We start from the raw sequence: 18,182 nt of genomic DNA on the forward strand, positions 1-18,182 counted from the left end.
TTGGTTTTTGTGGTGTACAGTGCCAGATTATTCACTGAAAACCATGCTGATAGTTTCAGGACCTCATCTACATATGCAGACTCATCCCCACCTGTAATGGGACCCACCACCGTTGTGTCCTGGGCAAATTTGATTATGGTGTTCTCCGGTTGGGCTGGACTACAGTCATGAGTGTAAACTGTACAGCCAGTGTATAGCTCAACCTGATTTTGAAACATTTATATCCAGGGTAAATTATTGCTTATTGTTGCTTTAAAGCAATCATTTCTCCCTCCCTGCACAGAAGTTAGACTATTAGCATGTTTAACCCTAAGGCGATTTGACAGAGGAAAAACCCTATTAGGTTAGGTTTAATTATGGCACAGGTTGGATCTTTTATTCATACTTTGTGTATGAAGATGCATTATATTTGCAGTGTGCGTTGATAGGTGGCTTTCGGTGCAGCTCTTACTCGTTCCCAATGGTACGAGGATGAAAAGAACATGCATTCCATTAAAGCTGCTGCTGGAACAGCTCACAGGAATAATATGTTACACTTTTTTTTTTTTTTTTTCTTACATTTCTTTCAAAATAGGGCAACTTGTGTCATTACTATTGGGCACATTTATTCTTACTAGAGGGGTGAGTCACACGGGGATTGACCATATACATAATTAATAGATGTTTTACTATAAACATAGCAAAATAAAATATGCAGTAGCATGGTAGTGAAGAGCAAATAATGACATTTCTATTGAATATAAGTGCTCTCCACTATACTATCATTTTTGTTCATGCACAGGATATAATATAATGCAATATTCTTATCATTTTCATATGAATTCATATATGTATCAGTCTGCTGTGACTCTTGATTAAATATAGCTAAGCTATAGGGGAAGCTATCCCCAGAGAATTGTAGCAAACTACACGGCGAATGTAGCATGCTACATTAAAGCTACATTATATAAATATATAACTTAATGTAGAACTTTCCACCAAACAAGAGAACAATGTTCAGTTTGATTGTTTACTAAAATAAACACTCGCTAAAAACACACCTATTGTCCGGCTTTTTAACAAAAAATACATGAAACAAATTAAATAAAAAGCAGTGATACAACAATAATGATAAATAAAAAAAATAATAATATATGCACTAATGGATACTTTTCAGCACAGGATAAATTATTATTTTTACAGAAACCACAGTGGCAAAATGACAATAACCTGGCCAAAAGAACAGACTATTTGTCTCACAAAAGAGAAATTAAAGGGGAAAAGCACTTTTTTGGAATTGTGCCTATCATTCACAATCTTTATGAAAGACATGATGACAGATTCTAACTTGTAAACAAACGCAAATAAAAGTCAACTTACAACGGAGTCAACGTGAGGTCCTCTATTCAACCCATCCATCCATCCATTTCCTACCGGTTATTCCCTTTTGGGGTCGCGGGGGGCGCTGGCTCCTATCTCAGCTACAATCGGGCGGAAGGCAAGTACACCATGGACAAGTCACCAACTCATCGCAGGGCCAACACAGATAGACAGACAACATTCACACTCACAATCACACACTAGGGCCTATTTAGTGTTGGCAATCAAACTATCCCCAGGTGCATGTCTTTGGAGGTGGGAGGAAGCCGCATTCACGGGGAGAACATGCAAACTCCACACAGAAAGATCCCAAACCTGGGATTGGACCCAGGACTGCAGGGCCTTCGTATTGTGAGGCACACGCACTAACCCCTCTCCCACCGTGAAGCCTTCTATTCAACTTATAAACTCCAATAGATAACCATTCAAAAAGCACCAACAATACTCTATATTTATTGCGTGGAATAAGAACAGTCAACCATCAATCAATCAATCAATCAATCAATCAATCAAAGTTTACTTATATAGCCATTAATCACAAATGTCTCAAAGGACTGCACAAGCCACAACAACATCCTCAGATCATACATCAGGGGAAGAAAAAACTCAACCCAATGGGAACAACGAGAAACCCTGGAAGGGACCGCGGATGTAGGGACACCCTGGGGTCTGTTAAAAGGCTATAGTATACAAATGAGTTTTAAGATGGGACTTAAATGCTTCTACTGAGGTAGCATCTCTAACTGTTATGTTACCGGGAGGGCATTCCAGAGTACTTGAACCCAAATAGAAAACATTCTATAGCCCACAGACTTTTTTGGGGCTCTAGGAATCACTAATAAGCCAGAGTTCTTTGAATGCAGATTTCTGGCCAGGACATATGGTACAAAATAATCTGCAAGATAGGATGGAGCTGGACCGTGTAGTATTTTATACACAATGTAGTAATGTTGCATCTTAAGTGCACAGGAAGCCAGTGCAGGTGAAACAGTATATATATATATATATATATATATATATATATATATATATATATATATATATATATATATATATAGTATGGGGGTAATATGATCAAACTTTCTGGTTCTTGTCAAAAGTCTAGCAGCCACATTTTGTACCAACTGTAATCTATTAATGCTAGACATAGGGAGACCCGAAAATGATACATTACAGTAATTCAGATGTGATGTAATGAACGCATGAATAATGATCTCAGCATCGCTAGTGGACAAAATGGGACACGTGTGCGATATTAGAGAGATGAAAGAAGGCTGTTTTAGTAACATTCTTAATGTGTGACTCAGATGCGAGATTTGGGTCGAAGATAATACGCAGATTCTTTACTGAGTCGCTTTGCGTAATTTGGTTGTCAAATGTTAAGGTGGTATTATTAAATAAGTGCTGGTGTCTAGCAGGACCGATAATCAGCGTTTCCATTTTTGTTTGACGTTAAGATGAAAAAAGTTGCTGGACATCCATTGTTTAATTTCATTAAGACACGCCTCCAAGTGACTACAATCTGGCGTGTTGGTCAGCTTTAGGGGCATGTAGAGTTGGCTGTCACCGGCATAACAGTGAAAGCTAACACCATATTTTAGTATGATGTCACCTAACGGCAGCATGTAAATGCTGAAGAGTGCAGGGCCAAGGACCGAACCCTGGGGAACTTTGCATGTTACCTTAACATAATCCGAGGTCACATTGTTATGGGAGACACGCTGTATCTAAGATAAGAGTTAAACCAGGGGTCGGGAACCTTTTTGGCTGAGAGAGCCAAAAAGCCAAATATTTTAAAATGTATTTCCGTAAGAGCCATATAATATATTTTTTTTACACTGAACAAAACTAAACAAGTGCATTTTTAAGTAACAACATTTCTAGAGTATAATAGTCTCTTATTCTTTGTAATAACATTGTTATTCTCGAGCTAACTGTGGAGGGGCCATGGCCTGCTGGTCTGCAGCGAACTGGGGTGTGCCAGGACCGGCCTCGAAATCAGTGACAGGTGCGTAGATGGCCCACCTGAGCCTTGTTATCTAATCACCTGTCGCTCTGTTATAAGCAGCAGCCAGGAGGAGAGACGGGGTTGGGGCTGGAGTCAGAGCACGAGCCAAAACGAAAGAGAAAAATACAATTGCTGGAAAGCAACTGAGAGACTTATTGAAAAATAAAACAATATTGTAACCCTGAAACAGGCTCTCATGTTGGTCCTTGGTGGTCTGACAAACCCCAGGAGGGCAAGCCCCACACTAACCAAGAATAAATAAATAACTTCTTACCATTAACGCAAATTCTTAACGGGTGCGGTAGAAAACAGATGGATGGATTAAAAATGCATGAGAATGTTTTAAATTTTGAACATTATTTTTAACACTGTGATTACAAGTGGAATCATTCATTACTTATCATATTAAGCAATGTCAGCTAAGATTTATCCGAGAGCCAGATGCAGTCATCAAAAGAGCCACATCTGGCTCACGAGCCATAGGTTCCCTACCCCTGAGTTAAACCAAGAAAAGGCTTTATCTTACATACCGATACGTGTTTTGATACGTTCTAATAGAATGATATGATCAACAGTTTGGAAAGCACCGCAACGATCAAGTAGCAGCAAAATCAGCAGCCATAGTTAGCAATAGATCATTAGTCATTTTTGCGAGGGTTATCTCAGTAGAATGATTTGCCCTGAAACCGGACTGAAAGGGTTCACAGACATTGTTATACGGTAAGTGTTCATTTAGCTGCCGTGCAACATTTTTTTCAATGATTTTCGAGTAAAAGGGAAGGTGGGACACCGGCCGGTAGTTTACCTTGAGGTCAGAATCGAGGTTAGGTCTTTTGAGCAGAGGATGAATAACCGCTTTTTTGAATGATTGGGGAACAGTGCCATAGGAAAGTGATAAGTTAATAATATTTAGCACTGATGGTCCTAATATTACAAAGAGCTCCTTGATGAGTTTCCCAGCAAGTGAGTCAAGTAAAAATGTTATTTGTTTTGTCCCATTTACAAGTTGCAGGAGTTCCTCTAATGTTATTGCTTTCTAAAAAAGAGATTATTTTGGAGGGCAATATCCGGTGCACGTACATTTGTGTCTTCGTTATTAGAATCTAGTTGGAGCCTTGATGCGTTGTCTGTGGGTGGAGCTACTGGGGGTGTCCCTTTTAGGGTTAGCGATGCTACTGTACAGAACACATATTTAGGATTGTTTTTATTGAGGCAGTTGATATTGGAATAGTAATTATTTGTAGCTAAACGTGCATTTATAAGTTATTAAACAATCACTACATGCTTGATGAAAAACCTCAAGTTTAGTTGCACGACACTTGTGTTCCAGCTCTCTACATGTTAGTTTAAGAGCTCTGATTTCTTCTGTAGCCCTGGAGTACGCTTTTTAAAGGTCTTTTTTATCTTTAGCGGTGCTGTACTATCAATGGCGTTACGCAGGGCATTGTTAAAGTTGTTAGTGAGGTTATCGATAGAGCCCACATAATTTGTGAATGCTGCCATTACCAAAAGCAGTAGGTCGGCAAGAGTCATAGTTGTGACACCATTAATGTTATGGCTGTTTAAGCAGAGGCTGTGATTAGCTTGTTGACAATGAGTCTGAACTTCAAATTGTATAAGGTAATGATCGGACATTACTTTAGTATACAGGAGTACCATAATTTTGGAGCTGATCACACCCCGGAAAATTACCATTACGATGCGTAGAGAGTGATAGATAACGGCCAGATAGAGAGGTAGCGGTGTGAAAGACCTCATAGTAAGCACCTCAAATGTATTATATTCATTACTTATGTTAGGGGTAAGGTTAAGGTTTTCATTGGGTATTAGTGTGACCCCTCCACCCCTTTTAGGGGACGGGCAATATGTGCACTCGTAGAGTCAGGAGGACATGAATCGTGAAGCGGGTTTGAGCCAGGTTTCGCTAAGACCAATGACATTGAGGCTGTTGTCTCTGATGACCTTATTAACGAATAGCGCTTGTTGTAAATTTATGCATACATGTCAACATAAATGTAAACCAAACCAAAGCAAAGTAGATTGCCTTATAAGGTAGTTTGTACTTTTTTACACAACCGCCCAAAATGCTATGTTTTTTTAATTAAATGGTATTTAAATAAAATAATAATAATAGATTATTAAATTATAACAGTATCTACAGTATGAAATCTGGATAAAAAAATCTCTTAGTATTACTAATACAAAAAATATTTGTGCCAATATTTTATATTTCTACCTGGTAAATATTACAATATATAGTGTAAGTCTTAATCAGCTTTTATGATGTTCACTCATCAAAAATTAAACTTAGTTTACTTTTTTAATGGTATGATGTATATATATATATATATATATATATATATATATATATATATATATATATATATACATTTATATATATATATATATATATTTATGTATATATATATATATACATACATATATATATGTATACATACACATACATTTATATACATATAAATATACATGTATATATATATGTATATGTATATATATGTATGTATATATATATATATATATATATATGTATGTATATATATATATATATATATATAAATATACTTGTATATATATATATATATATATATATATATATATATATATATATATATATATATATATATATATATATACATACTTTTTTTTTTTTTTCAAACACACATTGTAACTTTTACCATAACTGTGTTATATTTTAGGGGCGATGACCCTTTTTATTGTGTATTTTGGAAAATATGATGAAATGATTGAACTTAATAAACACAAAAAGAAACTCTTGATACATAACATATAGCTTGTGCTTATCTGTAAACACGTCACAGTGCGTGTGTGCGTGTGTAATTTGTTTCCTACCCGAAGGCGGAACTTGCCAATACGGCGCCTCCATCATCATCGCCATCCCTGCACATTACCTATTCATGACTTTCTGTGTCTGCGGGGCTGTGATTGGCTCTTAATGAACAAGCGACGGCACTATCTGTCAGCCGCCGCCGCCATGGCAACCGACCACTATATCAATCAGTCAGTCGCGAAGTATCACTACAGAAAACATTATTCAAGTCTGAGACGCCCTGAAGGAGGGAGGCGGCCATGTTCGGTATTGAAGAATGGCGTGTACATACTGTGATATGACTCCCATCTTGCATGATCAAGTTGTTGCATCATGCATGGCTCCTGTGTGCGCTTTGCAATTAACTTATTTCTCTGGACATAAATCCACAGTTTGGACTCGTTAGTCAAGGAAAGAAAAACCTCCAGGGGAAGTTCATATGAGCTCATAAATCTACAAACTAGCCCTTTAGCATCTTCTGTATTATTTTTGGGAAGCGTGCATTCCGCCGCTGTCGCCTGGCTCGTTCGTTTGCTAAATGGAAAGCGTGCAGGAAGGTGCGAGGCTGAGTTAATGCGCACTGATTGCTGGTTTGGGCTTGCAAGACAGATCATCAAAAAGTGGACGGATACAACTCTTGACAGTCAAGATAAGACGCACTCCTGCCGATTTCATTGGTATCTAAAAAACATGCTTACTACTCACATTTACATTACTATTGTAATTTTAAACTCAGTGTTTTTTTTCTACAAAAAAATAACATTTACTTATACAGTATGTGTGTTTATAATAACTGCAGTCAAAGATCCTCTATATCAGTGGTTCTCAACCTTTTTTCAGTGAAGTACGCCCTGTCAACATTTTTTTAATTCAAGTACCCCCTAATCAGAGCAAAGCATTTTTGGTTAAAAAAAAAAAAAAAAGAGATAAAGAAGTAAAATACAGCACTATGTCATCAGTTTCTGATTTATTAAATTATTTAACAGTGCAAAATATTGCTCATTTGTTGTGGTCTTTCTTGAACTACTTGGAAAAAAAGATATTAAAATAAGTAAAAACTTGTTGAAAAATAAACAAGTGATTCAATTATTAATAAAGATTTCCACACATAGAACTAATCATCAACTTAAAGTGCCCTCTTTGGGGATTGTAATAGAGAACCATCTGGATTCATGAACTTAATTCCAAACATTTCATCACAAAAAAAGAACATTTTTAAACATAAACTATATTTATGGAACATGTCCACAAAAAATCTAGCCGTCAACACTGAATATTGCATTGTTGCATTTCTTTTCACAGTTTATGAAGTTACATTCATATTTTGTTGAAGTATTATTCAATAAATATATTTATAAAGGATTTTTGAATTGTTGCTATTTTTAGAATATTTTTAAAAAATCTCAAGTACCCCTTGGCATACCTTTAAGTACCCCCAGGGGTACGCGTACTCCCATTTGAGAACCCCTGCTCTATATGACATGAACAACCTGCTGTTTTTAACGACCTACTGCAAACACACAAGTAAAAGATCCTTTACGCTTCAGGAGCCATATGTTTTAAGTACATGCAGTAGAGCGAAAAAAGCCCTACTCCTTCAAGATCTTTAAGTCAGTTGTTCTCAAATGGGGGTACGTGTATCTCTGGGGGTACTTGAAGGTATGCCAAGGGGTACGTGAGATTTAAAAAAAAATATTATACAAATAGCAACAATTCAAAAATCCTTTATAAATATATTTATAGAATAATACTTCAACAAAATATGAATGTAAGTTCATAAACTGTGAAAAGAAATGCAGCAATGCAATATTCAGTGTTGACAGCTAGATTTTTTGTGGACATGTTCAATAACTATTGATGTTAAAAAACAATTTTTTTGTGAAGAAACGTTTAGAATAAAGTTCATGAATCCAGATGGATCTCTATTACAATCCCCAAAGAGGGCACTTTAAGTTGATGATTACTTCTATGTTTAGAAATCTTTATTTATAATTGAATCACTTGTTTATTTTTCAACAAGTTTTTAGTTATTTTTATATCTTTTTTTCCAAATAGGTCAAGAAAGACCACTACAAATGAGCAATATTGTGCACTGTTATACAACTGAATAAATCAGAAACTGATGACATAGTGCTGTATTTTACTTCTTTATCTCTTTTTTTCAACCAAAAATGCTTTGCTCTGATTAGGGGGTACTTGAATTAAAAAAATGTTCTAAGGGGGTACATCACTGAAAAAAGGTTGAGAACCACTGCTTTAAGTGACAAGAACGCTTAGTTGTTTTTAGGAATTTGTTGAACAAATACTTGTCAAAGATCCTCTATAAGACAGGACAGAGGTGCTGTTTTTAAGGACCATAACAAAAAAATATACAAAAAAACTCAATATGACAAAAGCGCCCTGGTGTTGCTGTTTTCAAGAACCAACTGCAAATTACTAATCAAATATTTTCTGTAAGACAGAAGAGAACTGACTGGTACCACAAAGTAGTGTCCTTGGTCCTCTATTGTTCCTCATGTTCATAGATGATCTTGCCTCCCATCTCCAGTAGAATGATGGAGTCCCCAGGGGGGGACGCCCTGCAGCACTCCCTCCAGGGTCCCTAAGAAGACCGGGTACTCCGAACTGCCATTTGGCATATAAGCGCAAACAACAGTCAGAGCCCGTCCACCGACCCGGAAGTGCAGGGGAATAGCTCTCTCGTTCACCGGGAATGAGTCCAACACAAAGGCCTCAAGCCGAGGAACTAATAAAAAGCCCACACCTGCTCACCGCCTATTCCCTGTGGCTACTCCAGCATATAGTAAAGTCCAACCCCTCTCAAGGAGTTTGGTTCCAGAGCCTATGCTGTGCCTGTGAGACCATATCTCTCGACCTCATGCACAAGCTCAGACCTCTTCCTCGCCAGAGAAGTGTCATTCCATGTCCCAACAACCAGATTTGGCAAGCGAAGATCAGGTCGTCGAGGCATTTACCTTCGACTACTACCAGGTCCACATGGCACGGGACTCTCATGGATCCCCCTGCAGGTGGTGGGTCTGCGGCAAGGCGGTTCCACATCTCTCTCTTGGGCTATGCCCGGCCAGGCTCTGTGGAGAAAGTGCCGGCCACAGGTATTTGCTGACGAGCCCCTGCACTGGGCCTGGCTCCAGAGTGGGGCCCCGGTGTCCCTCGCCCGGGTGAGGTGCGGTTCCTCGATTTTCCTTTCTTCATAAGGGGCTACTGAATCGCTCTTAGTCAGACTTTCATCTTTTTGCTAATGATTACACCCTTCAACCAGTCATCAACAATCCTGCAAATGGCATAGTTTGTACAAATAGTTTGCTACAGGACTTACATTCTATTGAGAAGTGGGCTTCTGACTGGTGTATTACTTTCAATACTTTCAACACCAGCAAGACGGACAAAATGATTATCAGCTGAAAACGCGGAAAGACACATAACTTGCTCTACTTAATGGATAACCAGCTCTCGTCCGCCAAGATTATCACTCTGCTGGGTGTAACCATCACTAACACTCGTACCTGGACACCGCATATCACAAGTCTTACCAAGAAGACTGCCAAGCGACTTTATATACTAAACCGGTGTAGGCATCTGCTCCCCTCCAAGGCCGGAGTTACCATCTACCAGCCCAACATAAGAACTCTTAAAGGGGAACATTATCACCAGACCTATGTAAGCGTCAATACATACCTTCATATTGCAGAAAAAGGACCATATATTTTTTTAACCGATTTCTGAACTCTAAATGGGTGAATTTTGGCGAATCAAATGCCTTTCTATTTAACGCTCTCGGAGCGATGACGTCAGAACGTGACATCACCTAGGTAATAAAGCCGCCATTTTCTCAAACACAGCGTCCCAGCTCTGTTATTTTACGTTTTTTTCTACTATTTTCTGGAACCTTGGAGACATCATGCCTCACCGGTGTGTTGTCGGAGGGTGTAACAACTCTAACAGGGTCGCACCACCGGCCCAAAGATGCGAAAGTGACAAGAAATTGGACGAAATTTGTTCAAAATACGGGGGTGTGGGGATACCCGCCGAAATAGTCAGTCGTTTGTTCCGCACACTTTACCGACGAAAGCTATGCTACTACAGAGATGGCAAGATTGTGTGGATATCCTGCGACACTCAAAGCAGATGCATTTCCAGCAATAAAGTCAAAGAAATCTGCCGCCAGACCCCCATATAATGTGCCGGAGTGTCTGCACATTTTACCGGTGGTGCTAAGACAGACATGGCATTTCCAACGATAAAGTCAACTAAATCACAAAGGTGAGTTTTGTTGATGTTGTTGACTTATGTGCGAATCAGACATATTTGGTCGTGGCATGACTGCCAGCTAATCGATGCTAATATGCTATTTAGGCTAGCTGTATGTACATTTGAAACTATATTTACATCCAGCGTTTCCCTCCACCCACATTTCATGCCAAACAAACACTTACCAATCGATGGATTTAAGATGATCCAGTGTCACAAGATGCAAAACTTCCGATCGTTGGTCTGCACATTTTACCGGCGATGCTAAGGCAAACATGGCCGAATAGCGTCAATAGCTATTCGCTCAATAGCTTCAGTTCCTGCTTCAATTTTGTTTTCGCTATCTGCCTCCGTACTCCAACCATCCGTTTCAATACATGCGTAATCTGTTGAATCGCTTAAGCCGCTGAAATCCGAGTCTGAATCCGAGCTAATGTCGCTGTATCTTGCTGTGCTATCCGTATTCGCATCACTGGATGACGTCACAGGAAAATGGACGATGGCTTCACAGAAAGCGAAAAACAGTCACTTTAAAGCTTTTTTTTAGGGATATTCCGGAATGGGTAAAATTTTGAAAAAAACTTCAAAAAATAAAATAAGCTACTGGGAACTGATTTTTGTTGCTTTTAACCCTTCTGAAATGTTGATAATGTTCCCCTTTAAGGAAATTGCTTCACTAATCTGGAGTGGAGCAAGTACAACTGCACTTAGTCTTCTCAGCAGACATCAGCAAAAAGCACTTTGTCTTTTGTGTATTGAAGACCCAAACAAAGCTGGTGTCTACCCATTGGAGCTGAGACAGGCTGGAGGAACCCTTCTATTGACATTTATTTTTAAACCCTCCTTGGAGGCTTTGTGCTATCCTACCGAAATTTCACTGAAGTACCCGGACAACAAAATTGTACATTACAGCACATACATACTGCGCATACATCCCCAGGTCTCGCAGACATATTCATCAGTCTTCAAACATACCAAGAGAACATGCCGTTTGTTGAACTCACTTCCAACTTGCACATCACCTCCATCACCAAAAATGTATTCATTCAAGACAAATGTCAGTTAGTGTTTGGTTGGAAAATTGTAAAAGTATTAATTTAGTCACATGGTATTTGTTGCCAGTGGCGCAGTGGGAGAGTGGCCGTGCGCAACCCGAGGGTCCCTGGTTCAATCCCCACTTAGTACCCACCTCGTCATGTCCGTTGTGTTTTGAGCAAGACACTTCACCCTTGCTCCTGATGGGTGTTGGTTAGCGCCTTGCATGGCAGCTCCCTCCATCAGTGTGTGAATGTGTGTGTGAATGGGTAAATGTGGAAGTATTGTCAAAGCGCTTTGAGTACCTTGAAGGTAGAAAAGCGCTATACAAGTACAACCCATTTACCCATTTATTTAATTATTGGACGTAATAATTATTTTGATATTGAAAATGTGCATTAGAAATGTAATTTTTAGTTTTTGGACTGCTTTTCATCAGTAATGATGGCAACATGTGGTCTTTTTAAAAATAAATTAAAACAAGACAAGAGAGATCTGTCTTGAGAGAATTTGCAAAAAACATTAGCGCCCTGGTGTTGTTTTCTTTAAGAACTAACTACAAAAAGCTAGTCAAGTCAATGGCCCTATTGCAAACGCTAGTCAAAGATTGCCTACTTAAAAAGCTTTCCACTAATATTAGACCTGCTAATTTGTAATTATGCAAAAAAGTGTTTTTATATACGTGACATTTGCTCTATTTAAACAAAGGATTTAGGGTGATGAGTGTGATGCAGCTGGCCTTCCATCTGTTTTTAGCGTAGCAGCAGTTAGCGCGTCACCAAGGGGATGTTTAGCTTTGATGCATATTCACGCTGCTTTTAACACGCATGCTAACCAGCGTTTCATACAGCGCTATATTCACTCAAGCAGACCCCGCTTGGATTTTTTTTGTTCAACGTTTTATTGTCGATACATATTCCAGCAAGGCGATGAACGTGTAGTGTTATACATATTTATTTGTATACTAATAAGTCATGATAATATCATATTGGCTTGATGCTTCAAACATGCATATTTTATTGTAAGCATAAAAATGCTGCGCTAATAATAGCAGGGCAGCAATTAACAAATAAATCATTCAATTAGGTCCTGACTAACTATCTTGGTAAAACAAAAACACAATTATTAAGCGTCATTTGACAGTATTGTTAAAATACAATTAATTCAGTTGATAACTCATTGAGCTACAAATGACGCTGTGGCTCATAAACAATGAAACTCACATGGATTTATTTTTTTTAGTTGATGAATGTTGTGAAAAATTAATTATGTGATTACACCTCCCAACTATAACTTTGTAGGAATATTAGGCCGTAGTGTTTTTTTGTTACATCAAAAGACCATTTTAAGAAAAAAAGAGTCACTTTTCTAGAGATATAGTATTTTAATTGAGTTAAAATTCAATAACATATTAAATAATATATTCCATTCGATTTATTATTTTTTTTTCTGTTTTAATGTGAAGACAGTGTACAGTGTTGCCTCCTAGTTAATTGATGTTTGTCAAGTATGGACGCTATTTATTTTGTGATTTCTAGAAACATATGCCTTTAAAGTCTTTATGAGCCCTCCACACACACACACACACACACACACACACACACACACACACTTATAAACACTCCATACTCTCTTGAAACACTTCATACACTCTAAAGGCGGTATAGCTCGGTTGGTAGAGTGGCCGTGCCAGCAACTTGAGGGTTGCAGGTTCGATTCCCGCTTCTGCCAGCCTAGTCACTGCCGTTGTGTCCTTGGGCAAGACACTTTGCCCACCTGCTCCCGGTGCCACCCACACTGGTTTAAATGTAACTTAAATATTGGGTTTCACTATGTAAAGCGCTTTGAGTCACTAGAGAAAAGCGCTATATAAATATAATTCACTTCACTTCACTAAAGTGTATGTCAATTTTATATGAAAACTTCAAACGGTACTCAAATCTCCATGTACTCAAAGGTACTTAAAAATCTCCGATGGAACACTCTGTACCTCTGTGTGCTCTGTTTGGTACTCAAGCATTGTATCTCTACATTACTGACTAATACCGAATTGCAACATTCGACACAGTAGACTAGTTAAGGGTTAGAACATTGTTTTCAATGTTAATGTGAATACTCCTTATTCTTCCTGTATCCCTCCGCAGGTTGTCTTCGGTACTCAAGCATCTTATATTTGTTTTACTAATTAATACTAATTTGCAACATCAGACATAGTGTTGAAGGAAGGGAACTCCTTTTTGCTGCTTGTATTCGCGACCTCGTCCTTTCGGTCATTACATTACCCAAAGTTCATAACCATAGGTAAGGATAGGAACATTGACCGACCTGTAACTCGAGAGCTTCACCTTCTGGGTCAGCTCCTTCTTCACCACAACAGACCGGTGCATCCCTGCAGATGCCGCACCAATCCGTCTGTCAATCTTGCATTATATTCTTCCCTCACTTGTGAACAAGACCCTGAGATACTTGAACTCCTCCACTTGAGGCAGAACTTCATTCCCGACCCGAGGAGTGCAGCCCACCCTTTTCCGACTGAGAACCATAGCCTCAGATTTAGAGGTGCTGATCCTCATCCCAGCTGCTTCACACTCAGCTCCAAACCACCCCAGTGAACGCTGAAGGTCCCATCCTGATGAAGCCAATAGGACCACATCATCTGCAAAACGCAAGGATGCGATCCTCTAGCCACCAAACTGGAAACCCTCCACACCCTGACTGCACCTAGACATTATTTCCATAAATATAATGAACAGGATCTGTGACAAAGGGCAGCCCTTGCAGAATCCTACGTCTTCTGGGAACATGCCTGACTTACTACCGACAATGCGAACCAGACTCCTGCTCTGCTTGTACAGGGACCGTATGGCCCATAGCAAAGGACCGTGGATCCCGTACTCCTGGAGCACCCCCCACAGGCTACCATGAGGGACATGATCAGAGGTCTTTTCAAAATCCTCAAAACACATGTGGACTGGTTGAGCAAACTGCCATGCCTACTCCAGTACCCTAGCGAGGGAATGAATCTGGTCCTGTTTTCCACGACCTGGACAAAAACCATATTGTTCCTCCTGAATCCGAGGCCCGTCCAACGGCCAGACTCTCCTCTCTAGCAGCTTGGAATAGACTTACCCCGTTTGGGCCTGTTGTGTCTGTCCGGCATCCTCCCCCAACGCCTGATCCAACTCACGACCAGGTAGTGATCAGTTGACAGCTCAGCTCCTCTCTTCACCCGAGTGTCCAAGACATGCAGTGGCATATCTGATGAAACGACTACATAGTCGATCATCGACCTGTGACCTAGTGTGTCCTGGTGCCACGTGCACTTGTGGGCCCACTTATGTTTGAACATGGTGTTTGTTATGGATGAACTGTGGCTAGCACAGAAGTCCTATATAACAGAACACAACTCTGTGAAAGTACCAATGATTGTCACACACACACTAGGTGTCGCGAAATTAGTCTCTGCATTTGACCCATCACCCTTGATCAACCCCTGGGAGGTGAGGGGAGCAGTGGGCAGCAGCGTTGGCCGCGCCCGGGAATCATTTTTGGTGACTTAACCCCCAATTCCAACCCCTTGATGCTGTGTGCCAAGCAGGGAGGTAATGGATCCCATTTTTATAGTCTTCACCACAGGCGCTTGCTGACTAGCCCCTGCACTGGGCCTGGCTCCAGAGTGGGGCCCCGGTGTCCCTCGCCCGGGTGAGGCGCGGTTCCTCGATTTTCCTTTCTTCATAAGGGGCTACTGAATCGCTCTTAGTCTCACCCATCACCTTGGACCAGTTTGCCTTGGGAAACCCTACCAGGGGCATGTAGCCCTCGACAACAAAGCTCATTGGATCATTTGGATACTTAAACTCCTCCACCACAATAAGGTTGCAATTCATGGAGGGGTATATTCAAGTCACAAATTGTAAACAGAGTATTGTTGGCAGTTTTTGGATGGTTATTTATTGAGTTTTATGGGCGCAATAGAGGACGTCCATTTGGCTCCGTTGTAGGCTGACTTTTATCTATGTTTATTTACGAGTTAGAATGCATTAAAAAAAGAAATGCATCAATCATGTCTTTCATAAAGATTGTGAACAATAGGCAAAATTCTCAAAAATTGCAATTCCCCTTTAAAGTTTAGACATGTCTTTCAAATTTGATGAGAAGACTCCTTTTTCTCCCTGTATCGATCTGTAGGTTCTCTTCGGAGCATCCTACTAATAACTCATGGTTGTAGATATGCAATGGCAAAAATTATGGACTAGTTAACGGTTTGTACCTTTTTTTCCGTTTTAATGTGAAGATTGCTTATTGTCCCTGTATCATTCTGTGGGTTCTCTTTGGCACTTGAGTATCTTCCTACTAATACTACCAGCTAATTGAAAGTCATAGATGTGCTACATCAGACATAGTGAAGTAGTTGAACGTTACACTAGAACATTTTTTTTTCATTCTTCCCATACCCGTCTGTGTTTTCTTTTCGGTTCTCAAGCATCCTATTACAACTACTTCTAACTAATGTTCATAGAATTCCAACTGCAGGGATAGTGGACGAGTTAAAGCAGAGAAATGCTTTTTTTCCGTTTCAATGTGAACATTGTTTATTGCCCCTTTCTGTGGGTTCTCTTCGTCACTCGAATATTTTACTACTACTACTACTACTTAGTACCGGTAATAGTCATATAATTACAATTAAACGCATAGTGGACTAGTTAAGGTTTGTACCTTTTATTCAGTTTTAATGGGAAGATTGCCTGCTCTCCCTGTTTCCTTCTGTGGGTTCTATTCTGAAATCAAGCATCCTATTTTTAGATTACTTACTTTCTTAGATTTGTAACAGCGGATGCTGTGGACTAATTAAAGGCTATAACTTATGTTGTGAGTGTGAAGACTTGTTTTCTCTGTATCCTTATCTTGGTCATATTCTGTTCCTGAGCAGTCTACTACTATACTATCACTAATGCTACTACTGCGACTAATACTAACACCTAATAGTCATAGATTGTCTATGTCAAGCAAAGTGGTTAGCACCTTGTATCAGTTTTAATGTGGACTTGGCATGTATTTCTTGTTTCCTTCTGTGAGTTCTATTCGGCTTTCGAGCATCGTACCACAGTCTAAAAAAATACTTTGGTCTATGTTGAGCACAGTGGTTAGCACCATGTATCAGTTTTAATGTGGACTTGGCATGTATTTCCTGTTTCCTTCTGTGAGTTCTATTCGGCTTTTGAGCATCGTACCACAGTCTAAAAAAATACTTTGTGAATGTGAATGAATGGTTGTGTATCATGTGTGACTGACAGGTGATCAGAGCTCCGCCTCTAGAGCAGTATGGTCCCCCGGGATCGGATAGTATTATAATATTTAAAAACATGTCTTGATGAATGGGTGTAAATTAAGTTTGCATGATTAAATAGCGGCTAAGTGCACATGTATGTTAGCCCCCCAACCCCCTGAATGTGGTGCAATAATATCAGCCCATTAGCACATCTGTTCTTTGTCTCCACTCCATAAATTAGCCTGGTCGTTATTGAAGTGACGACTGTCGGCTTCGTTAATGAAAGCCATTTTTCACCATTTCATCAGCTTCCATTATTTGTTCAACACCGAGGAGTCGGATGGAGATCGCACACATTTTTTTTTTGTCGTTGCCACACTCACCTTCTATTTGCCAGCCCTCCACGTCCGTCTATTGTCTTCATGTCCTTCGCAGGTTTTGTCATGCAAAAGCCTATGTTTTTGCCTTGCTTTTTATGTTCCTTCTCTAAGCGGTGAGGCAGAAGACACTCATTCCATTCCATTATTCTTTTTTTTTTATCATGATTCACACCTCTTTTATAAAGTATGTTCTGATTCATTTTTTTCTTCTCTCTGTTTTGTTCTCCTCTGCAGTGAAGCGGTCGGTAGATTTTAAGTCGCGGGGCGTTAAATTGTTCCCTGGCAAAGACTCCAGCAGCAAGTTTTCAATCTGTGAGTTCATGTTTTTATGTCACTGTGGCTAATGAACTGACGTGTGTTGATGGCCTTGCTTTTTTTTTTTATCCCTCTTTTTAAGGTTTGATTTGCCTGCTTTTGTCTCTTAAAAATGTCTGTTCTCAATGCTTTTGCGCCAAGGATTAGTCCAATTTATGTGGACAATATGCAAAACTCCCTTTATAAAAACAATTTTTTTTCCTGTGAAAGGTCCCCAGTTATGCAAAAGTGACTTTTTAATGATGCTCGAACAGTAATATGTGTCCCTAGATTCTGTTTATGAGGACAAAATAGGAGAGAAAGCGATCAACTTTCTCAAGTTTGCTTCATTTCAGAGAGAAAAGGCACTCAAGCGCTCAATTTTGAAGTTTCGGCTTTTTATAACATCATAAAAGAAAAACACTCCTCCCTCAAAGACATACAGTACACCATCATTGATCCAGCTTTTTAAAAATATATTAATTAAAAAGGCTATACCATTAATTGATTAACGTGGACCCCGACTTAAACAAGTTGAAAAACTTGTTTAATTGACCATTTAGTGGTCAATTGTACGGAATATGTACTGTACTGTGCAATCTACTACTACAAGTTTCAATCAATCAATCAAACATGCGGATAGCTGTAAGTCGGATGTTGTTAAAATGTGAATGTCACGTTAGCTTTGCTAATGTTGCTAACGTTTGACTTAATTTGCGA

At 39.4% G+C, this 18,182-nt stretch overlaps 1 protein-coding gene across 1 annotated transcript in view; it reads left to right on the top strand.

Moving 5' to 3' along the window:
* The window catches only part of csmd3b (CUB and Sushi multiple domains 3b), an 815,905-nt gene that overhangs the window by 488,315 nt on the left and 309,408 nt on the right, over positions 1-18,182 (top strand). The window contains exon 7 of the mRNA XM_061908578.1: positions 17,403-17,480. Coding sequence (XP_061764562.1) covers positions 17,403-17,480 — 78 coding nt within the window. The remainder of the gene's footprint in view (positions 1-17,402; positions 17,481-18,182) is intronic.

This window comes from Nerophis ophidion, linkage group LG08, assembly GCF_033978795.1.
Source record: "Nerophis ophidion isolate RoL-2023_Sa linkage group LG08, RoL_Noph_v1.0, whole genome shotgun sequence".
In the NCBI taxonomy this organism is placed as follows: domain Eukaryota; kingdom Metazoa; phylum Chordata; class Actinopteri; order Syngnathiformes; family Syngnathidae; genus Nerophis; species Nerophis ophidion.